The sequence below is a fragment of the Neolamprologus multifasciatus genome, chromosome 23, assembly GCF_963576455.1.
Source record: "Neolamprologus multifasciatus chromosome 23, fNeoMul1.2, whole genome shotgun sequence".
Classification (NCBI taxonomy): domain Eukaryota; kingdom Metazoa; phylum Chordata; class Actinopteri; order Cichliformes; family Cichlidae; genus Neolamprologus; species Neolamprologus multifasciatus.
In genome coordinates, this window is record NC_140460.1 from 31,955,376 (window position 1) to 31,973,364 (window position 17,989).

Below are 17,989 nucleotides of genomic sequence, written 5' to 3' on the forward strand. Positions count from 1 at the left end.
TTAATGTTACCTTTGTATCGGCAAACCTACAAACCCCAGACAGAATGAAACGTTTTGCTCTGGTAAAAGATTATTGGGACTAAAATTCGGCCAACGAAATATCCAGCCAAGCAGTTCAACAATTCAATTAAAGCTTAATTTATTCAACTGGTTAACAGCGTCAGTCAACTACCCATTGCGGCAGATTACTAGGACAGCAGGCCTAAAAGTTATTGAATAATACCCTGTAATTTAACAACGGCTGTTTGGTTTTGTGGACGAACGCCGAATTGAAGTGTATCTGCTTACAGTTCAGATGTGGTTTCTGGTTACGAGGTGTGTGCTTTAGCCGAGGAGCACGGGAGCAAACGGAGCTACATTTGGCGTTGAATCCTGTCGGGGCTAAGCTAACGACTCTTACCTGGCACCGTGACTTGCTAACGCTTGAGAACGGCCAAACACCGGCGACCTGAGCGTTCTCACTCTAGCAAAGAGAGGTGCTTACTGGTAACTAGTCCGTGTTGCATGATTACAACTACCCACTTAACATTATTTGTCGCAAACCAGTAAATGCAGGACAGGATACTGCAAATATCTTACGTTGCCTTACCGCTTCGGTTTACAATCGGTGAACAGGCGCAGTTGTCTCCACCGAGGGTGAAGTAGCTAGTGTTTGTGGCAGAGTGAAGAGGCAGCGTCCAGCAGCAGGCTGACTGCGTCAGCTCCTCACGCTCGACACGCAGGGTGTTGAAAATATGTCACGTTTAGTGGTGGTTGTTGTTGTTGTTTTAATTAACTTGTGCCAGGAATCAGACAAGCAGTTTCTAGACAGCTTCGTCATTTCCCTTCACACATCCCCAAACAAATATGTGTTTTTCACACCGTCAGTCGAGTTGCGATTTAATTAAATAAGTGCTAGGAAGTTACACGGGATAGTCACCGGTACGTAAGTGTAGCGGATGCCGGGTGATATAAACCGAGTGTACCTTGAATTTGCCGCGAAACCATCCTGGTCTTTTAGTTCAGTCTGCTGTTTTATTGCTTCGCGTCATTGCGCACTATCACTAGGTAGGAGAAACCTTACATATATATATAAATCAACCGAAAATACCGTTCATGTATTTATTTAATTCTTTTTGTATTGGTTTTTTTTTTGCTAACACTTCTGCCATGTGACCAAATTTCTCTGAGTTCATTACAGGATAGCAATAAATGGGTGCTTGTGCTAGAAGCATGTGGTTATATGTGAACACGGTAAACATAAAAGCTTAATAACAATGTCTAGTTGCAGAATAGCTAGGAAGCAGCAGAGCAGCGAGGAGTGTAACTAATGTAACTAATTAGGTGGTGCTTTTATTTCTATAGGCAGTTTCACAACTTCCTGTGTCCTCTACTAGCTCTAGCTAAGGATGCTACAGACTCGCTGAAGTTTTTAATGGGGTTAGTGCTGTGTGCTAATGCTGCGTTTTGGTGCCGATACGATACCAAGTAAATACTTGGCTAATATTGCTGATACCTATACTAATACCTTTAACCTATAAAGGCAGCTTATGTAGGGGAGCAGTATGTCATGATTTATGAGCTGAATCATCCTCAATTTGCCAAATTCTGAACACATTTTAATAACCACTACAGGATTCTGATTGATTCTGTTGTTTACATGTGCTATAGGCTGTAAAAATACACGTAACACACAAAAAGATTAACACATTTTTCATTGATTTATTTATAATTTATTATAATTATTATGATTTATTTAACACAATTCAGTGGGCTACACACTGGACTTGGGAACAAAGTACCGATCCGATCGCGCTATTGATCCAATACTGATACCCGCATTGGCATTGAAGCTATCAGTACTTGGATGGATCTGCCCACCAATACATGGAGTGTTTGGCTGCTACTTTGGCAGGCCTCAGCCCCTAACTTGTCTTTTTGTTTGATATGTCTTCCAGGCCTGTTTCCAGAGATTCTTTCTTTCTTTTTTAATATTTGCACAAAAGAATCAGAATATTTGGCCCAAAATACCCTCATGGTATGAAATGAAAAGATTTTTCACTTTTCATTTGCACACTCAGTTGCACAGTGGTCATTCCTTTCATGTGATACCAACCAGCTACATACCAATAGACATGAATGATAGACTTTCCTTCTGCTCTTAAGCGCAGGTAGTGCCAACTTTCTGTGCTTAGTAGTTCTTCTTAGCCACAGTCATAGTTTTGTTGGGTCGCTGGTGTGCCTGTTTCAGTAGCTGTGATTACATGTGGCAGCAGACACTTCCAGGACTGACCCGAATGATAAGGCAACACAGAGGAGGTGTTGTTGTGTTGTGACTGGAGGTGGCTGAGACAGGCAACTTTTACTATCACCGTGCTTCATCATCCAGCATTTAATAATGATATTCCTGTCAATGCTACCAAGACTGCAGGGGAAAGTTACTCACCATTACTACAAAAACATTTTGGTTTAACAGTTATTTTTGTTTTGTTTTTTTTGTCCTCCAGATTCAAATTGGAGCCGACTGAGCAAGTACTGAGAAACTGATGAGGACTTGCTAATGGAAATGGATGATAATGGCCTACAGGCCTCTTGCTGTGATACAAGATGGTCGGAGCAACTGTCAGGCCTTCCTCACAAGCTCCTGCAGCGCCTGATGCCTTTCCAAAGGGAGGGAGTGGAGTTTGCTTTATCGAGGAATGGACGGTGAGTGGTGACACCCCCGGCAACAGTCCAGTCATTTTAAAATGAAATTTACATCTCGCAAATCAATTATAGCTACTAAAGATAGTCGTCAATGAATGTAAACCTACAGAGAACAGAGGAGTACCGCTCTGTTTTCGACATTACACTCCACCTCTGCAAGTATTGATTTGATTTCTGTGAAGATGTTTTCAAGTCAGATGTGTTGTGTAAGCATATAGGAGGAGACTAGCTGCACCTTAAAGGGGACAGTGGTCGACAGTAGTAGATCAAACATGCTAGTTCTCTTGGAGTTTATGCACTGAATCTACAACGATTAGCTGATTTTCTCTTTCTTCGTTATAATCATAAACTGTACACTATGTCTAGTGCCTGGTCAGTTCATGTGATATTCTTTCAGCTTTCTTCATTATGTAACAATTTCAAAATTCATAAAATGTTCTTTTTAGAAAAGACTCACTGTTACAAAGGACAGCACAGTTACTCCTCCTCAGTGCACAAAAGTAAACTGTAATGTTTTTATTTAGTGCCTAGCCTGCTAGGCCAGGTCGATTTATTGTGTCTAGGTGGAATGCTGCAACACAGATAAGCATCAATTTCATTAGTTATCCAGAATATTTTGACATGTAGATGTGCTGGTTTCATCCCTTGGCTAAAGATCTGTCTTTGGACGCCTCCACAGCCAGACCTATTTTATCAATTAACTCTGTTGAGCACCAGCAGAGGAAGTGTAAAGCGTATATGCATGAGTTCTATGACTCACACGGCTATTTTCAACTGCATGTTGCGAAAGAAAATGAAAAATGTTGCTTGTGGGATATTTTTATATGCTTCAAACTGAACAAAGAAAAACATGTACTGAGGTGTCGGTAGAGCAGGTCATCTATCTTTCTATCTCTATGTCATTGGAAGGTTCATGGTTTGAACTCTGGCTGCTACAGTATCGTTGGGCAAGACACTGAACCCCTAGTTACTCCTCGGTGTTGGAATAAAAGCACTTAGGAATGTGTGAATGTGAGTGAATGGGTGCTACCAAACCAGTCCATTACCAAGTAGTTCCAATCCAAGCCTGGTTTCATCAAACTTAGATGAAAGGGTTGGCCACCTGGAAATTAGGATCTACTCCCATTTGGTCCATTTTTACCTAAACTGAGATGTCAAAATGTTATTTCTGTTTTGTTTTTTGTTTTTTGTTTTTTTTACTTTTCGCTGCTTGTCATACTTCAAACTTCTGGGCTTTAAGTTGCATCCACACTTGAAATGATTCAGAGTGAGCTGCCGACCTGAGGCTACGGGATGTAAATATCATTCTGCAGCTAAGGGCAAAATAACTGCTGATAATGCGAAGGGAGCAATTTCCTGGCAAGCAAGTGAAACAGCTACCAATGAGGAATCCTATTGAATGACATATGACCTGGTATTAAGTACTTTAGAGTGTTTACCCTGGCAAATATTACAGCTATGGTCAGTCTTGAGATTACTGGTAATTTACATGATTCTAGGTTGGCTTTCGAAGCATCACACGTTATTGAACTTGAACATTTTTACCTTCTTAACAGTGGATTTCCATGAACTTTGGGATTTATTTTGAATGCAAACCAAGTAAATAAATGTAAAAAATAAGGTTGATGCAGTGGAAGGCACAAGGCCGTCCGGTCGAGCACTAAGCCAGGACTTGGGGACGTTTTTGACAGTGAAGGTGTCTCTTAAGAAATCTGCACATGAAGGTCCCAACATGGTAGCCCGTAGATGCTATGCAGAGCTTTACTGACCCACGTGTTGTAGCTATGGGGCAATGTGAAAAATACATGGAATAAACTGTAATGCGGGCTACTTGTGTTTGTATTGGTTGTGTTGTGGGATCCTAAAGCTTGTCCCCTTGGCCACCTAGAAGACAGAAGTCATACAAAGACTTTCCTTACAGTAGTCTTAAAACATGTAGTCATGGCCAGGGCAATGGCGTGCAAGGCTGACTTTTACTTTCTCTAGATAAACCACGCTGACCGCTGTTATCGTGGCCCAGTCTGAACTACACAGTGATTGAATCTGTGCTTTTAGTGTGGGGCAAAAGAGCACCTCAGTAAAGGAGAGAAGTGGGGTGGATTTACAACAACGCGCAAAACAAGAAAACACATCATTGCTAAAGAAATAAAGAATAATAATTGTTTTTAATCTCAATTTCATTTTGTTTTATTCATTACTCGAATCCAAACTGGTGATGGAAAATAAAATTTAATTTATTGCTCAGACCTCAGCAGTGGGATTATAAGAACAACAATAACAACAATGTACAGCGTGTGCAGTTATACCTGTGCACTTCCCCAAGGCCGAGGCAGCAGTTAAGAAATGGTGTGTTTTACTGCTTATGAGTTCAACTTATCATTTGTAAAAAGGCACAAACAGAAGTTTTATTTGGCCTCTTTTAAGAGACCTTGTAGAGTTTCTGGGCATGCGTAGGGCTGCGGAGTAATCTTTTAAGAGTGTGAAATCGGTGGGTCTCTGTTTTTGTCAATATGTGATGTGCATGCACACACAGGAAGAAAATGTGGCGCTCCTGTGATGGTATGGCTTATGTATATGCAAGATCTGGCTTTAAGGATAGTCAGTGGTCTTGGCGTTAAATGTGAATAAGCTTCCCCTGAATATCCATAAGTCCTGCAAGGTAATGCTAATCAAGTGCATAAAGTTGATTATCTTTTGCACAACATTCAGTCTGTGATGCTGTGCTGGAAGATAAGCTCCTAGCACTTCAAAGGTTCCGTTTGTCACTGGTGCTTTGATTTTTCACTTCCTGATGATGATGATGATGGCGATGATGATGATGGGGATGTTCATTTGAGCATACAGAGAAGCTCTGCAGTATAACACATCTCCCACTATAACATCAGTGTGTGATTTAGTCAAATAGGATGGTATCTTTGCACCGATAATTTCCCTAATGGAGTTTTAAAGTAGACGGTTCAGCTCCACTTTAGTGCAGTGAGAACGGAGAATTCTTACCACGCTACAAAATGTAAAAAGTATGTCAAGAAGAATATATTCTAAATCCAGATGTTCAGAAGACTGTAAGACTGTAGCTATGAAAATGGGTATCCACAAAAAGCTTCTGAGTTGCCCCCAACTGTTTGTATGCATGGAGCATTAACTGTAGGAACCGACCGGGCGGGACTTGCCCGTTTCCTCCCCCTGACCAGTCGATATACATGTGGGTTCTCGGGAAGGTCAGCGCAGGAGGAGCCAATCTGAGGGGCTCTGCTTTGATGCAGCGCGGCCATATTGATTCAGGAACACTGGGAGGCAGTGCTTTGTTACACGTTGGGTCAGGAGTCAATTGGCTCTCACTGCACCGTGCGGACAGCTACCTCAGTCAATTGGCATCAGTGTGGCGGGAAGAGCAGCGCAGGCACTGTTTCTCTCTGGAGACTAGCACAAATGGTATTAGCAGAAGAGACTACAGGCAGCGGGAGGTTGTGATTTTTTTGTGATTAAGATCATTTTAATCACTTAACACATATAACAGGCATGTCAGGTTTGGTGTGGTGGTAATAAATATTAAACAAAAATATGAATATAAAATTGGCAAATCTGCTTTCGAGTCTTTGAGTAATCTTTTTAAACAATAAAACTGGAACTCCATTTAGATTCTGTTTGTGTCTACACTTTTTTCACATGACTGTAATGCATGCCAAGAAAGGAGACATTAACACTTTTTAAAATTAAATATTAAGATATACTGAAAAAAAAACTCTGTATTTGATTGGCGTAATTATTTGTATCATATTTCCACACTAAACTCAGATGAGAAAATATCAACTGCTGTATATAGAAAATCCTAACTTGAAACAGATTGGAGCTGATGTAGGATACACTCTCCATATCTGGTAAATATTAGGACAGAGCTGCAGGTATTTGCCAAAGTCTAATACCATCAGTTGATTATTAAAAGCCTGGCTTCCAGCAATAGTTTGGATTTTGGGTTTTTTAAACAGGATTTTTTAACAGATGTATTCCAAGCCAGTCAGCACACCACACCGTTTTGGATTTTTTTGAGGAATGAAAGTAATAGCCACAGATTTAACAGACGCAGCTGTTAAGCTTTATTCACAAAAAGTTAACATGATTTTTTTTCTGTTGTTATGTGTATTTAAAGTTAAAAGCAGAAATAATCAACCAGAAAATGTGTCTGAGCCTTGATGTTCAGTTACTTTAGGTAGTAAGCTACGCTACGTGGACAAAACTGTTCGAACACACTACATTTGTATAAAATCATGCATCCAGCCACACAGTCTGCCTTTACATACAGTTTTGAAAGCATGCATTACACATGTAATGTACCAGTACCTTTGTCTATTTAGTGTAGTTAGCTGGTTCCTACTGTGTTTTTTAGTTGTTAGTTTTTTTGGCTAGCTAATGAAGCTAAGCTAAAGCTTATAAAGCTGATCTAAAACTGTGTTTGTTTGACTGCTTAGCTTCCATGAATGGACCTTTATTTTAGAGATTCTCCATCACTGCATGACACTGGGTCTAACTATTAGTGTTTTTCTTTTTTTCTTTTTTCTTTTTTTTAAAAAAAGCTAATGAAAATGCCTATTATGCTTTTTTTTGATGGCTAGCTAGCTGAATGCTTGTTGTTGTTTTGTTTTTTTTTTCTTTTTAAGTGCAGATTATTGCTTTTAGAGATTGAGTACATGGAAAAATGCTAATTTTAATGGGCCTGGTCCATCTTGTTACGGTTCTCAGTTACGGACATGCTATATTTGCAACAGTAGACATCAAAAGAGGCTAAGAGGTTAAAATCTTACTTTGAGAGCATAGACAGAGACCACAAGCAAAAATGCAATTGCTATTGGCAGAAACCTTGATCATTCTCTCCGTATTTGAGCCACCCTGCTGTTCTTCATTTCTTCATTCAGTTTCCTTGGAAAGAGACTGAAATGAATACTAATATTCAACTGAATATCACAGTGAAAAAGGCGGAAATAATATTTCTACCTACTAACATGAATAGACCAGAATGCAATAATGCAGCAGCTGACTTGCTAGATCTTTAGGAAGGGGTATAACAGTTCTGGTAAATGTAGGAAATCACTACCTGAAATGCAACTAGACAAGGCAGGCTGACAGACAAAGAATAAATGGCAACCCTTCATTATAAAATACCTCCTGAAATGCACTGAACATCATAGATTGATGTTGGATGTCTAACAGCGTAGGAGGATACGTGGGCGGATTTTTCCTTTAAATCTCATAGTCATTGTCTCTTTTCACATCCAGAGCATCAAGAGTACCGAAGCAAAACATCAAATGTTGTTGCAATTCAAATACTTATGGAGTCGGCTGTATCGGCCTGTGTAGGAGGGTGAGTGAATTTTATGGAGCTAGATGGGGGATAATGTGGGAAAGTTGCGGTACCGTATGACAATAAAAACCCATGAGATGTGGTTGATTGTATTGTTTAGAAAGTTGGGCTGAAGTTTGCCATTTAAGAGCTGACATTTGTATAGACTCGGCTATTTTAAAGAAGTGTACACGTAAAATACTGCTCTGAGTGGGCCTAGCCAGGTAGTGAAAAAAACAACAGTATTAATTTGAGTTAAAGTGCGTCCATTAAGACCTCCTGGTCGCTTTCATTAAGGTGATGAAAGGTGTTGACCGTAGCTTGAAACCAGCCATGTGCTGCAGTCTAACCTGCTCTAATTTGTCCTAAATATTATTGCAAGGAATTGCCTCTGCTTTTATTGAATAAGAAATGCTGTGCTGATGCCAGAGGAGGTCAATGCTGTATTCTTTCTCCCTGTAATGGCCCACATATAGAGTTTTGTTCTCTGAATAAATGTAGGTGCATGAGTTTAAACCATATTTACAGAACTGTAATAACTATTCCTAATATAAAGACTGTACACAGAGCGCTTTCATAAAATCATTTGGGCTAATGAGGCTTGGTGCTCGATGGAACCTTAAACCCCACAACTAAATCAGCAACAGTCAGTGTTTATCTTATTTGAATCTACTTATTAAGAGTTTATTTTTTAGAAACTTGACTTAATAACTACACCATTTTTCATCAAACACCTACCTAAACACAACCTCCCATTCAGTCCCTTTCACAGGCTCTTTGATACTTTCATTTGGACATTTTGTTTGGCACATAGAAATAGATTTATACAGTAAGTCTGTGCCAGTGGTACGCTGTAACTGCAGCGGTTAGCTAGGTCAGTTAGCTCTGACATCGATGTCATCAGGTGCCATTGTTTCCTCAGCACACCAGCATAAGAATAAATGCTGGTAATGGTGTCGGTCACTTATGTAGGCTGCGTAGTATTCAAATATCTAATCAACCTGGTAACATGTTGACATGGTAGAGAATTTGTTGAAGTTCAAACCCAGCATCAGAATAGGGAAGAAAGGTAATTTAAATGTCTTTGAATGTAGAATGGAATGGCAGTTTTTCAGATGATGACAAAAGTTTTACTAGGATTTTCCCATAAAACCATCTTTAGGGTTTCTGCAGAATGGTCTGAAGGAGAGGAAAAACCCAGTGAGCACCAATTCCCCACGTGAAAAACACTTGTTGATGTCAGTGTAACCCAGCCACAGGGGAGACAAGCCAGTGTACTCCTAGTGTTGGTCCCAAGCCCAGATAAATGGGGAGAGTTGTGTCAGGAAGGGCATTCGGGGGTTAAGGCTTTGCCAAATCAAACATACAGGTGATAAAGAATCAGATCTGTATGTTGGAACAGTCTGGGCCCAGGTTAAAAATAACTGCCTCCACTGCTACTATTGACTGAAGAGGGGGAAGGTGTGTTAGGAGGCAGCAAGAGAGCAGTCGGATAACTCAGGTTGAGTGGTTTGGGGATAAAGTCAGAGATGGTTTGGACATGTGCAGTGAATCCATCCTTTGTTGTAGTACTGGTTCAGGTGGTGGTGTGGGGGATATTTTCTTGGCGCACTTTGGGCCCATTGAAAACAACTGACATACTTAAGTGTCACCGCCTACCTGAGAATTGTTGGTGACCATGTCCATCCCTTTACAACCACATAACCCTTTTCCACTAGTAGCTTCTTGGGTTGGCATGGCTCAACATGGTTTTCAGGCTTTTCCATTAGGTGGAAGTACCTGGTACTTTTAAGGTACCTAGGATTCCATCTGAGGTGATCTGAAAATGTGACGTCAACAGACTGCATGCCATAATTGGGTAGTCAGTGCCGTCACTCAATGAGTCACGGGAGCATCTGCTTTGCGAAAATCGGCACTGCCACTTTTGAAACCTGCCAACAAGGGAAATGGCTACACAAAAAACAACACCATAGTCCCCAAGTCTGAGAGAAAGTCATACACTGAGCAGCAGGTATACCGTCATTTCGACATCCTCCTTTGTTGTAGCGTAATGGAAAACGACCGCTATTGGTGTATCCATGATGGCTGCTTCCAGGTGCCACGTCACAAAGCTCAGATCATTTCGAACTGCTTTGTTGAACATGATGATAAGTTCATTGTACTCAAATGGCCTCCACAATTACCAAATCTCAATTCAGCAATGGATTTGAAGGAAAAGGAGACTTGCATCAAATATGTGCAGCTGACAAATCTGCAGCAGCTGTGTGATCATGTCACCATGGGCCAGGATCTCTGAGGAATGCTTCCAGTAACTTAAATATATACTGCAAAGAATTGAGGCGGCTCTGGAGGCAAAGGAAAGTCCAGACCGCTACTGCTACTAGCAAGGGCAGCAAATGACAACAAATTTCTTCCTGTTCAAAGGGAGTTTTTCATTCCCACTGTCACCAAAAGCTTGCTCATAGTGGGTTGTCTGATAGAGGTTTTCTCTGTATTATTGTAGGGTCGTAATTTACAGTATAAAGCACCTTGAGGTAGCTGCTGATGTGATTTAGTGTTACATAAATGAAACTGAATAAAAAAAGATTCAAAGTTTAAAGTAGCGCTGCAGCAGTTCCTTTGTCATTCAGACAGGCATGGTGACGCAGCAAAGCAAACATCATTTAAACATCACAAGCTTTTGTCTCCTGAATGCCTTCACAGTTCATCATACTTACTTTTGTTTTCTAGTATGGATCAAGCTTTGCATTTGCTATAATATGACGCAGCAATTTACTAATTAGACTGTTTTTTGACACGTCTTAGCAGTAATCTAAAGGGAGTGACTGGGTCCTGTATCTCCCTTATAAATAAAAAACTAGTTTTCATATTTGCTTCCTAAGGTGCTCTAAATTCCATTTCTTCCTAATAAGGCATGAAATTTGCTATAATTTTTTTTATCAATATAATAGGATAGATTTTGTTTTGTGAAAGCAGCAGGGGATGCATTTCATTAAACAGCATGAAAAATTTCACCCACCATTAGTAACCTGTCGCCTTAATAGGTAACTTTCTATTGTTTGGACCGTATCCATCCAGGATGTAAAGAGGTTTTTATAGAAACAAAGTGCGGAGGTGGCACATCATAAATAAATGTTCCAGCCTGCTGGGTTCAATTTGTGTATTTGAGAAAATACTTTAATTTTTTTTGAGAAACACTTAACACATTGAAACATAAACAATACGTTCACTTAATCATTTGATAACGTTTTAAGAATAAATGCGTTGTTATGGCCAAACTTACAGTGCATTCATATACTTTATGTAATGTAATAGACTCAGGAGAAGAAAAAGATTATGATTAAACATAACAAAAAAAAAAAGAAGTTCATAATGTAAGAGCACAGATACGCCTACACCTACAGACCATAAAAGGAACATATTATATTTAATGTGTGGCAAGAGACTGGCAGTTGCAAAGTGCAAAGTTATAAAATCGAGTACATCTTGATAAACGTTAATGAAATTAAGTTGCACAGATTCACCTGTGACCATGTTCACCAAGTTTGAATTTGTCCATAGTTTAACTTTCAAACCCAAAAGCAGCATCTGTCGTCACATGACCCGATATCAGTTTGTGAACATCATTCAGCTGTGATATTTTGTCCTGAAATGAAGAGAATGTAAATGTGTGGTGAAAGCTAGCATTGGCCATAGCATGGATGTAAACATTAAAGAGTCAGCAGATGAAAGTTGGCTAACTTTAGCTAGCAGTTATGAAATCAAGTCTTTTATTTATAGCGTGCGTTTAAAAGCAACAGCTGCTCTAACCAAAGTGATTTCCAGTGAGATTAGACACGTGATTTAAAACACTATAAATAAGGAGAAAGGTGTTTATTGAAATGAGCACAATATACACAGTCTCCATGACGATCATTAGGAGACAGAGGAGATGAACAGAGGTTTAAGAAACATCAAGAGAGTGAAAAGTCTAATTGCGGATCCCAAACTGTTCAACAATTTAGGGCCGAGGAATGAAAATGCTCCATCCAGTTTGGTCCTGGCGACAGCTCATGTCGTGTTTTAAAAGCAAAAACAAAACTGCCAGTACAGCACAGCCACGGGCTCGCTTCTTGCTAGCAGCAAGGAAGTTTGGCTGCTGCGTTTTTGAACAACTTCAGGCTAAAAAATGGCCGACTGACTCTACTTTTGATGACGGTAATTGTGCAAGTTATCTGAAATGGAAAATGCCAGTACTGATAACTGAGCTGATTTGTTTATGTTTTATCTTTCATCACTCAATAAAACAGGACCGAGGCCATTTGATTGCGGTGGTGGGGGTGACTGCACGGCCAAAGGTCAGACCCTCACTTTGAGTCTGGTTTAGCAGAAGGAGGCTTTTTCTGCTGTGCAGGATTCTAAGATCCTCAATAATAAGAATGTAGCAGCAAAACCTCTGGACATCCTGAAATGAGCAACCTTTCAATTTCAACAAGAAAATCATGTTATTTCTTCTCAAATGCTGCACAGCATTCTTTCAGTCCTTGCTGTTTTTATATGATGAACAGAAACTATTATCTGTAATCAGAGCTCCTGAAGAACGGCACCTTTAGAGGTCATTGCTGTTTTATATGTGATTATTTTTCTTTCTGCTGCTTCTTCTTTTCTTTCTGGAAGTGGCTGAAAACAGAATATAAAAACCATAGTTCAGCAGAGGTGTAGTGATATTAAAAATCTACAATAAAAACAGCAAAACATTATGATTACTTTGGGAAACACTAGCTTTGTTTTTTTGTAATTAGATTTTTCTCCCTTGTGGGGAAAGAAGAGAACTAAAAAGGCTTTCTGACAGTTTTGGGTGAGCACAAAAAAGCCGGGAGCAAAAGCTGAATATTTCTTTGTTTAACTAAGGTTTATAATATCCTTTTTCAAGGCATAGATGCTATCAAAACATGTGAGAACCTGCCTCAACATTTCCTGCTTTGTTTTGATTCACACTATAGAGCAAGACTGCACTATGAGCCCGTAACTGTGTGCGCAATCAGAGTGAGCCCATTCTGGAGCACCCTTTAAGTCAGCCTTTTATCCAGCGTCTAACCTCGTGAGCAGTTTTCTCCACTGACCAGAGAGCAGCACAGGTGCAGTCCTCAGAAGAGAGCCTTAACGGAGCTTTGGAAGATTGGGGTTACACGCCGAGCCCGCACCGTGCCTCACCGCGCAGAGGTCAAAGTCATCAAATCATCACTGCCAGCTTGGGAGGCGCCGGAGCCCGTTTCCTGACACTTTGGGGCTTGTGGGTTTCAGAGATAACATTAGAAAGGTGCTGTGACGGAGAGCGTGCCGTCGTCAGGCAACAGCACTGCAGCATGCTCGCAGTCTCAAACCGTCAAGACGACACTCAGGTTATTTAAAGGAGGATGATTAATGTGTTGAGAAATGGCAAGCACCTGCCCCAGCTGCACTCCCTCTCCTGTGTGTGTGTGTGTGTGTGTGTGTGTGTGTGTGTGTGTGTGTGTGTGTGTGTGTGGGCGGCTGGATGCGCAAGCACATATACACATATACTGTATCCATATATGTGTGTGCTTCCTTTTGTTTGTGTGTGTGTGTCTGGTGTGTATTTTTGCATGTCTATTGTGTGCATTTTTCACAGACGCTTGGTGTGACACTGTGTGTGTGTGTGTGTGTGTGTGTGTGCATTGCGCTGACTGGGCCGGTGTGCTGGCAATTAGAAAAACCACCAGTGGCAAGGTGCACATTAATCATGTTCCTCAGCTGAAAGAGAGAAATGGGGCGGAGATGGGGAGAGGGAGGAGGAGAAAGAATAATGAGAGACGGTGTCTGAGGCATTCAGAGCTGCTCCGTCGCACTGTTTGCTCTGACATGATGTTGGAAGCATTTATGAATAGGCAAGGTCACGACAATGGGCCCAAACCCACTGGGCAGGGAGAACCAGAGGTTGATCTAGTTGCACTTTTTCTACAGCGACAACTTGAGCCAAGGACTGTGTCGCGCTCTCATTGTACCTTACAATGTGCGGCATGAATGGAAGACTAGATATTAGCAGGGCTGCACAGTTATGATCAACATGATTATCACAATTATTTGTCACTATTATTCTTTACCCTGTGATGGCCTGAGTGCATCTCCTAACAGGCTTTCTTACTGACTATTTTCCCAAAGCCTTCTTTACTCGCTGTGTTTTAGCGGAGATGCGTTCTGGTGATTGCGTTGGTGATTTCGGCGCGTGTTTGTGAGCTGGATGGGTGCGCTGACGTGCGCTGGCTCGCTTTTATGGCTGTGTGAGTCGTTGGACAATTAATGTTGGCGGTCATCGCTTTTCTTGGCCTTCACGCACGAATCATCAGTTTGTGGTGTGTTTTCAGTCAGTTGAGTAAGTCTGCAGAACTCATTGCATGCGATTTCTTCTCGGTTAACATCGCTTGTCCTAAATGCAAAATACTTCCAGAAAATGTTGTGACAATACCTGAATTTAAACTAGGAAATACTCAGTACTCTTTACCATTTTCAGCAGCATTTTTTCTTTGACACAAATTTGAAACTTAACAAACGAATAAAAGTACATCTAGACTGGACTACTGTAACGCACTGTGTACTAGAGTTAGTCATCTCTAGCTTACTTATAATTCAAAGAGCCTTAGTAAGATAATTGACTGGGACAAAAAAGAGAGCTCACATTACTCCAGCATTGACAGCCTTGCATCAGCTTCCCGTGCATTACAGGATGGAGCATAAAGCAGCGCTGTTTGTGTTTAAAGCCTTAAATGGTCTTGTGTTACACTCCCTCGAGATCGTTGAAGTCTGCTTCCCCATCACTCTTCCCCACCAGGTGGTCAAAGCTTATTTCAAAAGAGAGTTATGCCTTTGCTGGTGTTGCACCAAGACTCTGGGATGACCTCCCAAGTGACCTCAGACAAACCTCAGCTGCGACTTTCTTTAAGACCTACCTTTTTTTTTTGCTGATCTTTGCAATCGGTTGTTTCTTTGATATTTATGTATGTAATGTGAATGTGTGTAATTTGAATTTTAGGATTTTACAAATGTACTAAATAACTAAAATCGACTTACTAACTCTTCAACACATTATTTTTTCCATTTAGTCATCAGAATTGATGTGACAGTAGTGAAATATCAACTAATCCCAGCTAACCACATCAGGGGTAATACTGACCGATTACAGGTATTTGGCAGATATATCTGTTAATCCATAACATAGTTCGGTTGCTAAACAATGTCATATGAGAGAGCCACGTTAGGTGAGCGTTCATAGGTTCAGTCATGGCTCATCTCCCCCTCCATAAAAAGCTGGGATTTCAGATGTAAACAACATTAGGACCCTAATGATAAGCAACCAGTAAATCAGCTATTTTTGATTGATTATTAAATGATTAATTCATTGTCATAGCAGCTGCCCATTTTCCGTAGACTGACTAATGGGATTAATTGATTATTTTTTTCAGCTCTTGTTAGTCATAATGCTGCATTCTCCCCGAGAATGTACCGAGCCAAAAGCTTTTCCACGATGGTAGTGTAACACTCATGTTTGGAAATGAAGTGTAATTTTTTTTTTAATGGATTTAAATGTTAATGGTTACATTTTAAAGCTTTTTGCACTTATTTTCACGCACAGTGTGTGAGTGCTACACTGTAAAGTAGATGGCAAAAATATAGGAATGAATCACGTATGTTGTATTTGTGCTACAGTAAGAATGTGCCCGTATTCGTCGGGGACTTATATTGTTGGGGGCGGGTGTATACCAACATTTTTACCAAAAAATACTGATCTGATGGCTTCTATTATTTATATACTTACAGTATAGAGCTTGCTTCTTCTCCTTTGGGGTATGCTCCATGACTCATTTTCCTGTTCAAGTCAACTCTTCAACCAGTCAGAATTCTACTTACGTGTATTGTCATATCCGTTGGCTTTTTGAAGGACTGTTGGTTGAATTCCCACAGTCCCTGTCCCCGCATAGCCAAAGAGTTAGACAAACAGGCACCAACACGGGACCATAAATCCCAAATAACACTACTCAATAGAAATAAAAATGCTCAAGTTCTCCCCGATGAATTGACCTGAATTAAATTTGTTGCTGCCTACGAGACAGAGAGTGGAACACCGGCTTCTACAGCAGTCAGCGAGGTTTTTTTGTTTTGTTTTTAGGAACTGAATGAACCCAAATACATAAACATTGTGGTCTGCAAAGGTACTCTGCTGCATTAGATGCAATATCTCAAACTCAACAGAAACAACAACATAAATATTGAATAGCAAGAAGTCCTGCAGACGTACATTAGTAGTTTTAGTTTTGTTGTATGTCCAGAACCCCTTGCTGTTGGTTTATGTTAACTTTTACTTTGTGTACATGACCCACAGAAGTCTGAGACGTTGGGGTGTGACTGCAGGTTATTAAGGCTTCTCTAATGTTTCTCTGTGGTTGGAGGACCTGATGTCTTTATATGTAAACTATAACGTCTGTCGTATATAGAAGACATTACCTTCTCATCAGCTCTACAAAGTGTGAAACCTGTCTGATAAAGTTTTTCCTTTTGTTTTACAGATGTATGATTGCCGATGAGGTAAGCACACACAACGCTGGCTCAGGAAATCTATTTTCCAAAAAAAAAGAACCTGAGAGTTTGCTACATGCCTTCCAAATTAATTTGTCAGCCCTCTGCTGCACTCCCACGTGCTTAATCGGTTTTGACACTAGAATCATTCTGAGACCTTATTACTCTTGGGCCTCACATCAGCTCAGCCGTCATATGCAATTTGCCACAGAGTCAGTGTGCAATTGACTTGTTTTTCTCCCCATTCGCCATGTGTTGTTGTTTGGTGGGCCCAGATGGGTCTCGGGAAGACCGTGCAGGCCATCGCAGTGGCGTACACCTTCAGGCAGGAGTGGCCCCTCCTGGTGGTGGTGCCCTCGTCCCTCAAGTACCCCTGGATCGAAGAGCTGGAGAGGTGGATCCCCGAGCTGCAGCCTGGAGACATCAATTTGGTGGAGAACAAGAGCCACACCATGTAGGTCATCGCACCACATTACCCCGTTTGACCTTCATCCCTAAAAATCACCTCCACACTCATGTCAGCCTCTTAGTGTCTGGTTTTACTGGGACTAAATTTTGGTTTTGACTCTTCTGACGTTCTTAAAGCTGGTTTGACTGTTTTATTAAACTAAAGCTCTAAACACAATAGCTGCTTGTTTACATTTAACAGCAAAACTAGAAATCGAATTGAGTTTCTGTCTATTTTTGGTCTCCACCACATCCTGAAGGCTGATCTCTCTTTCTCTTAATTCTTAAATGCTCCCAACTGTTCACAAATCCCGCTCAACAGGTGGAGCAGGTCCTTATTAAAATGTATTTTTAAGATCAAGTTGAATGATCTCCTAAATATAGAATAAGCAAATTCAAATTTGTTCTACTCCAAATGAAAGGCTAATATTGTCACAATGACAAAGACCACAGTAGCTTAACGGCTTATTATTAAAGAAGCGGTTTGTATCATCAAACTGCACATTACTGCTGCCGTGGTTGTGAAATTCTGGATAGATGGTGAATTATTAATTTTTTGTTTGTTTTGTGGTGTGACTTAGCGTGTACATTATCCGATGCTGTCTCGTTTACAGAGCGTTGCAGAAGGGAAGGTCGATACTGGCTTAAAAATCACTTAAAGGTACTGTTTTTGAACCCTGTAACGCCAAGTGTATCATATTTGATACATGAGAGTTTGTGAGTTCTTGACTTCAACACCATCAGTGTGAGTTTTGTTTTTTTTTAAATTAAATTGCACAATATATTTTTAAGCAAACATCACGCTTTACTGGTTAAATATATTGACTCAATACACCATGCTGTGGCACAAAGTGGTACTGCATGAAGGTACGGCCTGACTTTAGTTCAGCTTCGGCTGATAATCCTTTGATAGAACATACACAGGAAATTTGGGCAGCTGTTTCCTTCCTTTTT

At 40.5% G+C, this 17,989-nt stretch overlaps 2 protein-coding genes across 6 annotated transcripts in view; one reads left to right on the top strand and one right to left on the bottom strand.

Annotated features, from left to right (window-relative positions):
- The window catches only part of LOC146492015 (R3H domain-containing protein 1-like), a 52,398-nt gene extending 51,683 nt beyond the window's left edge, over positions 1-715 (bottom strand). The window contains exon 1 of one of the 2 annotated variants that reach the window (XM_085152644.1): positions 590-715. The gene's annotated coding sequence lies outside the window, so the exon portion shown is untranslated. Of the gene's footprint in view, positions 1-400; positions 556-589 lie in introns of those variants that run through there. The other variant, XM_085152646.1, reaches the window with a different exon arrangement.
- A 212-nt stretch (positions 716-927) lies between these two features.
- The window catches only part of zranb3 (zinc finger, RAN-binding domain containing 3), a 131,252-nt gene continuing 114,190 nt past the window's right edge, over positions 928-17,989 (top strand). For 3 of the 4 annotated variants that reach the window (XR_014872556.1, XM_085152639.1, XM_085152642.1), the window contains exons 1-4: positions 928-1,047; positions 2,487-2,685; positions 16,579-16,597; positions 16,864-17,042. Coding sequence is in view for 3 of the 4 variants with exons in the window: in XM_085152639.1 (XP_085008765.1) it covers positions 2,540-2,685; positions 16,579-16,597; positions 16,864-17,042 (344 nt within the window). In the remaining variant the exon portion in view is untranslated. Of the gene's footprint in view, positions 1,048-1,110; positions 1,420-2,486; positions 2,686-16,578; positions 16,598-16,863; positions 17,043-17,989 lie in introns of those variants that run through there. The other variant, XM_085152640.1, reaches the window with a different exon arrangement.